This window comes from Microtus ochrogaster, chromosome 22 (genome assembly GCF_000317375.1).
Source record: "Microtus ochrogaster isolate Prairie Vole_2 chromosome 22, MicOch1.0, whole genome shotgun sequence".
NCBI classification, from domain to species: domain Eukaryota; kingdom Metazoa; phylum Chordata; class Mammalia; order Rodentia; family Cricetidae; genus Microtus; species Microtus ochrogaster.
Genome location: NC_022023.1, coordinates 32,099,753 through 32,108,841, shown reverse-complemented (window position 1 = coordinate 32,108,841; position 9,089 = coordinate 32,099,753). Strand labels below are relative to the sequence as shown.

The 9,089-nt window shown below is 44.2% G+C and overlaps 1 protein-coding gene across 1 annotated transcript in view; it reads left to right on the top strand.

Annotated features, from left to right (window-relative positions):
• Spty2d1 (SPT2 chromatin protein domain containing 1) overlaps positions 1-9,082 on the top strand; it is a 20,830-nt gene extending 11,748 nt beyond the window's left edge. The window contains exons 3-7 of the mRNA XM_005357843.2: positions 1-95; positions 804-2,324; positions 3,933-4,104; positions 6,074-6,151; positions 7,447-9,082. Of these exons, the coding sequence (XP_005357900.1) occupies positions 1-95; positions 804-2,324; positions 3,933-4,104; positions 6,074-6,151; positions 7,447-7,540 (1,960 nt within the window). The 3' untranslated portion in view covers positions 7,541-9,082. The remainder of the gene's footprint in view (positions 96-803; positions 2,325-3,932; positions 4,105-6,073; positions 6,152-7,446) is intronic.
• The last annotated feature ends 7 nt before the right edge of the window (positions 9,083-9,089 follow it).

Genomic DNA, 9,089 nt, shown 5'->3' with positions numbered 1-9,089 from the left:
GGGGCCTCCCAAGAAAGACCCAAAAGTAAAAGGTGTCCAGTCGGCAGCTGTGCAAGCTTTCCTTAGGAGGAAAGAAGAAGAGCTTAGACGGAAAGGTATGTGCTTGTGTTGTGTCTCTTAGTCTCAGTGTCTGCCACCAAAGCCATCCTCGACTCAACAGTGTGTGTTTGTAAAGATGTCGAAACAGACTAATAAATTTGGGGATGATGTATACGTGTCTCCAAGTTAACTTTCTGGACATATACATAGGTGCCTGTTCATAGGTTAACTATTTGTATTGTTTTATCTGCCCCTGTCCCACCCACCCTCGAGGCTTCGTGGAGCCAGGCATAGTGATGTTCACCTGTTGCCTCAAGTATTCACTGGGCTGAGGCATGGTGATGGTTCCTTGAGCCCATGAGCTTGAGAGCAGCCCAGACAACATAGCAAGGCCTTATGTCTTGAGGGGAGAGGTGAAAAGGCCTGGTATAGTGACCAACTAACTCTCCATAACAAATCTTTGTTCTTTACCTTGGTCCTGACATTGGTTTAGGTATTCATTGGTTCATTCTTAAGGTCAGTGGGTCCTGGTGTTCCATTAACTTGGTGTATTTACGAGCCATTTTTTACATATAAAACAAACCAAGTCCTTTACTTGTTTACACATAAAGAAAGAGAAGCTCATATAGGACCCACTTGTGTAAAAATTTCGCGATTTTGTTAGATGACTTCCTCATTTGGCTCCTAGATATCTCAACGTTGTCCGTGTCACATGAGCTGTCCTGAGACTCTGCAACAGTGTGTTCTTGTTCTGTTCCTTTCAGCCTTAGAAGAGAGAAGGAGGAAGGAAGAACTAGTGAGAAAACGAATTGAGCTCAAACATGACAAGAAAGCCAGAGCTATGGCCAAGAGGACAAAGGACAATTTTCATGGCTACGATGGGATTCCTGTGGAGGAAAAGACAAAGAAGAGGCAGATAGCAGAAAGCCGCCAGAACCAGGGGACTGACCCAGAGTATGAGGTGGAGGAGGAAGAGTTCCTAGACTACAGTCAGGATGAGTTGGAGCAGGACTTCGAGGAGGAGCAAGAGCCTCTCAAAGCTGAAAGCAAACCAAAGGTCCCCTTTAAAAGTGCCCCTCCACCCATGAACTTCACTGACTTGCTGAGGTTAGCTGAGAAGAAGCAGTTCGAACCAGTGGAGATCAAGGTAGCGAGGAAAGCCGAGGAGCGGCCCATGACTGCAGAGGAACTCAGGGAGCGAGAGTTTCTTGAACGAAAGCATAAGAAAAAGAAACCTGAGACCGACGCCAAACTACCTCCACCCGTGTCCAAAAGGACCCCCTCTCACAGAGACAGTGTGGGCACAAAACCCAGCAAGGGTTCTGGGGACAGGCAGTCTACTTCCAAAGGATTGCTGTCTCCTCATGCTGAGAAGAAACCCAGACCCAGCACAGCCAGTGAAAAGCAAGTAGCTTTGTCTTCATCCAAATCCATGCCAGGAGAGAGAACCAAGGCAGGATCTGGCAGTAGCTCCCAGGCCTCACACAATAGACCTGTCTTTAATGGGGCTGGAAAGCCCCACCCTAGCACCTGTTCCCCAAGTGTCCCAAAGACTGCTGCTAGTGGGACTCAGAAACCTGCTTCTGAGCACAAAGCCAAAAAACCTCTTCCTTCTCATCCCAGCCATTCCAAACCTGGGCCCACAGTCTTCTCACACTGCAAAGCTAAGAGTCCAGGTATCAGACAGTCAGGCAGCAACACCGACTCAGCTTCTGGACGACCCAGCCCAGGGACAGCTCGGCCCACAGTTAGTTCTGGCGCTATGCCCAGGCGCCAGAATGGTAGCTCCAGCTCAGGACCCGAGCAATCTGTCAGTGGGATCAGAAAGCTGGCCAGCAATCCGCATCCCTCTGGACGAACAGTCAATGGCACAAATGGTCCCGGACGACCTGCCAGCAGCTCCACTGGCCCTGGGCGACCCATCAGTGGCCCCGGTGGTTCTGGAAGACCTTTGAGCAGTTCTGGATGTCCTAGGCGGCCTGTAAACAGTCCACATGACATTCGACGACCAGTGAGCAACCAAGGTCCCCCTGGGCGGTCGGTCGGTGGCCCTGGGAAGTCTATAAGTGGTTCCGTTCCAGCTGGACGGACTGTCAGTTCAGGCACTGGAAGACCAGTGAGCAGCTTAGGACCTGGACGAACAGTTGGTAGCCCAGGCGTCCCCATAAAACCCAAGTGTACTGTTGTCTCAGAAACAATTTCTTCAAAGAATATTATTAGTCGGTCAAGCAATGGACAGATAAATGGAATGAAGCCTCCCATGTCTGGCTACAGATCTGCCCCAGGTAAAATATCACCATGGCATTGGGAAAGTACCTAACTTTGTATGACCAGGAACCCTGCAACCACATCCTCGTGCCCTGTAATGTACTGACTGTTGATAGTAGACAAGAGGCTTGTCTGGGATCCATTGTTTACACCCACCTTGTTCTCTCACGTGTAGCAAATTTGACTGATTTGTGAGAGCAATGGCTGGTGGCTTGGTGGATAGGATAGTGTTTTACTTGAAGACCGTGAGGTTTAAAGATGAGAGAATAATTATGAGATAATAATAATAATAATTATCCGTTCACCAGCGGATGCTCGTTGGCACCTGTTGTGCCCCAGCTGCTATTTTAGACTGTCCTGAGCTCTGTTCCTGTAGTAGGCACAGCGAAGAGCCTTTCTGCTGGTGCTTTAGGAATCTGCCATCTCCAAGTTTGGAGTCTCTGATGGGCCCCGCCAGCTGCTTCCTGTAGACACTGCATGCTGCATAGGTACTTGCTAAAGTATTTGTTGGGATCCATAGAGAGGATAAAAAGAAACCAATGCCCAAATACCTTGCTTTCGATTTCAGAGACTAGAAAAAAGTTGTTCTCAGACACTGTCTGTTAAGTGTCTTTTGCAAAGTTGTTCTTTGGGTTTTTTTTTTCTTTGCTGTTTTTGTTGAGGGACTGAGGAAATTAATGTTTTAGTTTGTTTTTTTAAGAGAAGGTAGCCCATGTTGGCTTGGAACTTACTGTACAGCTGAGGGTGACCTTTGATGTCTGGTACCCTGTCTCTACCTCCTGAGTGCTGGGATTACAAGTGTGTACCACCACTGGTCTGCTATAGTGCTAGGACACAAGCCCAGGGCTTCATATATCCTGGCAAGCTCTCTGCTGAGCTACATCCCCGGGTCATTTTTTTATTTTCAGTCATTAGGATAAAAATACAATAATAAAGTGAGTTTTTCTTACAGTCATACTTTTTACTCTCTTTGAACAATTAAAATTTTGAAAATGATTTATACTTGGGACTTTTTCTTTTCTCAGGTATGGTCTTGCTGTGTTGCCTGGAGCGTCTTAAAACTGCTGGCTCAGGCTCCAAGCCCAGATAGCTGTAGCTAAGGCATGTGCAGGACTTAGAATTTTTAAGAGAAATACAGGAAAAATAGGGAACTACTTTCAGTATCTTCATTTGGTAGAATTAAAAATTGATTCTGTGGCAGTTTGTAATGACCCAGTTCCAGAAATATTACTTATCTTTTAAGTACCAGAGTATGTATAACTAAGCTAGAAAGCATGACAAGCAACCAGGCTCAGTCTCTCCAGATACTTCATCCAACAGGGATGTGCACCCTGTGCTGAGCACCAGCTGGATGCTCTGCTTTCAGCCACACCTCTGTTTTGATTTCCCAAGACAGGGTTTCTCTGTGTAGCCCTGACTGTCCTGGAACTCGCTCTGTAAACCAGGCTGGCCTTAAACTCACAGAGGTCTATCTGCTCATCACTGCCCCCTGAGTGTTGGGATTAAAAGTATGGGCCACCACTACCCTTCTAGGGGTGCCATCTTCCTGTTTGTTTCTCTGAACTCCACACTGCAAGGAATACTTTGCCACACAATGTACTTAAAAGTCATGGCTTTGTGCTTAGGTCCTCAAAGGCTCCCCTTCCCGACTGGCTACAAAAGACCTCGAGAGTATGAAGATGATGATGATGATGATGAATATGACTCAGAAATGGATGATTTCATCGAAGATGAAGGAGAACCTCTGGAAGAAATATCCAAGCACATTCGGGAAATCTTTGGCTATGACCGAAAAAAGTAAGCTGAAGGTTTACCTAAAATACTAACTTTTTGTCGTTTGTAGGAGAGAAACATTAACAGTGGAGGCATTGAGTGCTTAGTTAGGAACCGTTAGGTGGTGGGGGTCCTAAAATGATTTAGTCTTAAAGCAGGTGCTGATTAGTTTCTAATGTCATCTTGACGTAGTCTAGAGTCATCTGGGAAGTGAGACCTTGAATTGAGAAATGCTCGCTCCAGACTGGCCTCTGGGCAACCTGTGGCCCATTTTCTTGATGTGGGCCAACGCTGCCCACATAAAAAAAGCTGAGCCAGCCATGCTGGCGCAAACTCTGGAGGCAGAGGCAGGTGGATCTCAGTGAGTTCAAGGCCAGCCTGGTCTACAAAGTGAGCTCCAGGACAGCCAGAGCTACACAGAGAAACCCTGTCTCCAAACACCCTTAAAGAAACAGAGAAGGTGGCCTGAGTAAGCCATGAGGAGCAAGCCAGTGAGCAGCCTCTGCATTAGTTCCTGCCTCTAGTTCTTGGCTTGCCTTCCCTGGATAGTGGATTTAAAAGTTGTACAATAAAATAAGCCCTTTACTTCCTGGGTTGCTTTTGCTCCCAGCAATAGAAACCTTAACTAAGGCACAAAATAGTTTCTGGTGAATTCAGAGTGTTTGGTGATGTTTGCTTGTGAGCTTGCTTTCTTTAAAAGAGGGGGTAAAGTGGCCTCGTGTAATACAAATATTATTTTTGAAGTCAGAAAGTCATTCTGGTAAGACACCTGCTTTTCTTTTTTTCCTTTTTCTTTCTGTTTTTTTGTTGTGTTTTTTTGTTGGGGGGGGGGGTCGGTTTCAAGACAGGGTTTTTCTATAGTTTTGGAGCCTGTCCTGGAACTTGCTCTGTGGACCAGGCTGGCCTCGAACTGACAGAGATCCGCCTGCCTCTGCCTCCTGAGTGCTGGGATTAAAGGCGTGCGCCACCACCGCCCGGCAATACCTTCTTTTCTTGGGTGTAATGTTTTGGTACCCAGGAAGGTGGACCCTGGTCACTAGTATGGGACTATCACTATTATTGATGCGTCTAGGAGCTTATAAAAACTGCAGGGTCTCAGGCCCCAACCTTAGTCCTGTTGAATGCACGTGTTTTTTTATAAAGTTCCCAAGTAAGGCTTTGTGAGCCATTAATGTAAAGAAATAAAGCTTCACCATGTACCTGTGAGGTAAACACTTTGGAAGTATTGTCGTATGTGCGTAGGACAGATGAGACCAGTCACATTTCCTCTGACATCTTTAGAAGCCCCTCTGAGAAGCTCGGCAATCTGCAAGGCTTTAACATCTGAGGCTCTTAGTGGGAGGAAGGTCAAGTTGCTCTAGAGCTGAAGTCGGAGCTGGTGAGTTCAGGGCAGTCTGGGAAGCAGTGACACTTGCTTACGTTTCTGGTCACACCGTTGACTGACTTGTTTACTGTTGGAAGTTCTCATTCCACTGGGTCATAACGGTCTAGTGAGATTAATATGTGTCGATTTTCATATTGTGCTTCCAGGATTTTAATGTAAGGTATTAAATGAATGTAGCTGGTTGAAGAAGCCTTGTTGGGTTCGGTGCTTTTGTTAATGCTGGGCTCAGGAAGAGTTGTCTTGTAAAGATCTACGGCTCATTTAATGCCTTTACTGAAAAACCAACTTCTACCCATTGTCTGGCCTTTTCACTCCCAAACAAGGTGGGAAGAATCCTAAAACCAAGTTGTTTAGTGTTAAGTAGGTTTGGTTTGGTTTGGTTTAATGAGGATATAGCTCTATAAGAAAATTGAATTTCTTGCCTGGCGGTGGTGGCACACGCCTTTAATCCCAGCACTCAGGAGGCAGAGGAAGGTGGATCTCTGTGAGTTCAAGGCCAGCCTGGTCTATAAGAGCTAGTTCCAGGACAGGCTCCAAAACTACAAAGAAACCCTGTCTCGAAAAAGAAAATTGAATTTCTGTTCATTTTTTACTTTGCTTTCTTGCCAGATATAAAGATGAAAGTGACTATGCCTTACGTTACATGGAGAGCAGCTGGAAGGAGCAGCAGAAGGAGGAAGCCAAGAGGTGAGCAGGAGACTTGGTACATTATGTAATTTTATGTAAAAATGTCTGAAAAGCTTTCAGCTGCGGGGCTTGGAATGGGGGCCAGACCACATGGTTCTCTGGATGATACTGCTACTGGCTGGCTGTGAAAGCCTTAGACAAATTCCTTTGCCTGTCTAAGGTTTTCCCATTTGTAAAATGAGAGTATATTGCTTTACTCATTGAAGCATTGTAAGGATTAATGTGTAGCCAAAGTGGTTGCAGTATCTCACGGGTAATGATGTACACTGAAATCAGAGGCCTCTGAGTCTGCCATAGACTGTGTTTTCTTGCCCATCAGACTTGACTCAGTCTTGGAACTTTTAATTTTGCTGCCTCAGGAACCTAGGGGCAGCAGATTAGATTCCCTCTACCTCCTTCTTGTATAGCTACCCAGTCATGAGCTCCTGAGAGTTTCCTGAGTAAGGATGATAAAGGATTACTTTGCTTATAGTGTTAACGGTTTCCTATTACAGAGAAATAATTCACCTCAGTCCCAACACAAACAGCTTTCTTTCTTTTGACCTTCCCTCCTGTAACTACATAAAATGTCTAAATAAGAATTAGAAAGAAGAATTTGATTATTACTGATGAATGAATGTTTTCTGGGTTTTGTACTTTGTATGTGTAGGTCAGTTATTTATCTTTATGTGGGTGCCAAGGACAAACTCAGATCACGAGTCTTCTTTATTTTTAAGTGTTTTTAAAAAGGATAGAAAGATGGCTCAGTGCTTAAGAAGGAGAACCTGCTTGCTCTTGTAGAGAACCTGAGTTTAGTTCCCTACACCCACATCAGGTGGCTCAGAACTGCCTGCAACTCCAGCTTCATAGAATCTGCAAAGTTCTGGCTTAGACAGGCACCTGCATTCGCGTGCACATACCTACACCTTTTTTAAGCTTAAAAAACAAATTAAAAAAAAACAGGATCTCTCTATGTAGTCCTGGCTGTCCTGGAACTCAGGGATTCACTGCCCAGGTGCTGAGATTGAAGGTGTACACCACCTTGCCTGACTTCAATCTTTTTTTTAATTTGAGATAAATTTATATTTTATTAATTTAAATGTGGATATTAAGGCTTTTTTGTGATATCTGTTATAAAAATCTTTATTCTACATTGTGTTTGTGACCCTGTTTTAAATTGTGTGTATATATGTGTATATAAATGTCTCCCTTTTACATGAGCAAACTCATCAGCACAAGCCACACGAAAGATACCAGTCTTGCTTTTTAACATTGTAATTTTGTGTGTATTACCCTTTAAAACAATTTCTCCATAGTTTAAGACTAGGTATGCAAGAGGACTTAGAGGAAATGAGACGTGAAGAAGAAGAAATGAAGCGTCGAAAGGCCAAGAAGCTGAAGCGACGTTAGCTGCTGCTGAATGTGTGGATCTGGGACCCTGCTGCAAGGATTCCTGCCTTCAGACTGAGCAAGCCCTTACCCTTTAGATCGACACCCGGACACTCAGGAAGGAATGCATACTGTCCTGTCATCTGAGTGTACAGTGTTCTCAGACAGTCCAGGGTGGGATCTGTAATGCAGATGATACGATGCTTGCCGTGTGCTCTGATGACGTTAACGATTCACAGGTGCCGGCTTGATCATGATGAGCTATGCACGCTACTGTGGGGCCACTGACCAGTCAGCTGGTCTTTTATTGTTCCTTTGCTACTTTAAAAGGAGAAAAAGATTGATGTGTGAGTGGGGCGCTGCCCAGATCTCAGTCATACTTGTCTGTAGGAAGGGCCTCGCACTTCTGTGGATGCTGCCAGCAATAAAGTGACCTGTCCCAGTCTATGAATTGGAAACCCAGGAAAGAGTAGGCTTTATAATATTACATGAATGTCACCCTTGTGACTTTGACATACAAAATAGAATTATATTGTATTCAGCATTATTTGTAGATTGGATGCTAAGCATTCTTAATTTGTATGATTAGGTGATAAAATTTTTCTAAGTTAAAATATAAATTTTTCCAGAATAAGAAATAGTCTTTTCTAGTTTTCCTTTCAGGCTTCTTGTCACACTGACCTTAGTATGAAGTAGATGAGGCCCTTACTATTCTGTTGGTTGTTTTGTTTCTTTGTCTTCTTTTCTTTCTTCCTTTTATTAAAGAAAGATGGCTATTTGGATATTAGATTTGAAAGAGTAATGGTTTAAAAAATCAGCAAGTGACATGTGTTGTGCCCTCTGCTCTACTCCCCACTCAGAAAGCTATTCTGGGACCCTAAGGTGCCCCGTACCTCTTGATGTTAATAACATTGCATTTGTAGCTTAAATTTTTTAGAAATGTTAATGACCAAAAAAACCAGAAACTAAGTATTTAGTGTATCAAGAAGAGTACCGCCTTCTCCTTTGTCCGTATTGCACTTTGATTTCTAACTATGCACTGTGGTGAAAGTTTTTCCTGTTGTTGGTGATTAACTGAGCTGTGAAGCTTCTATCCTTCTCAAAAGTCAGGCCTACAGACTTTCTGTCACTTAAGCCTAGAGTCCATCCGGGCTGATCTAGGGTCTGGCTGGAAGGAAGCCATGTCTCAAGGATAGTCAGCAACAGAGAAAGAGATAGGATGCTAGAGACCCGAGGGTTGGAAGCAGAATTTGGTCTGTGGGGCAATTCCACAGTGAATCTGGCTTCTTTAGCTTTTAAGCCATGAGGGATGGGGTGCTGGAGAGGCTGGTTTACAAAGAGCTCTTGCTTTTCGACAGGTCCAGACTTTATGTCTTTGTCTATGATGTCTTCATTCTCTAAGCTTGAATATTATGAGTGATCATTTTTAGCCTTCCTTTGTGGGACCATTGACCCAGTCCTTAAAACTTACTCATTTTGAATTGAGTTTCAAACTCAATTCAAAAGTGCAAGGATTAAATTTTAGATGGTATATGACATCCTAACTCACCATGTAAATTTGGTTTTTTGG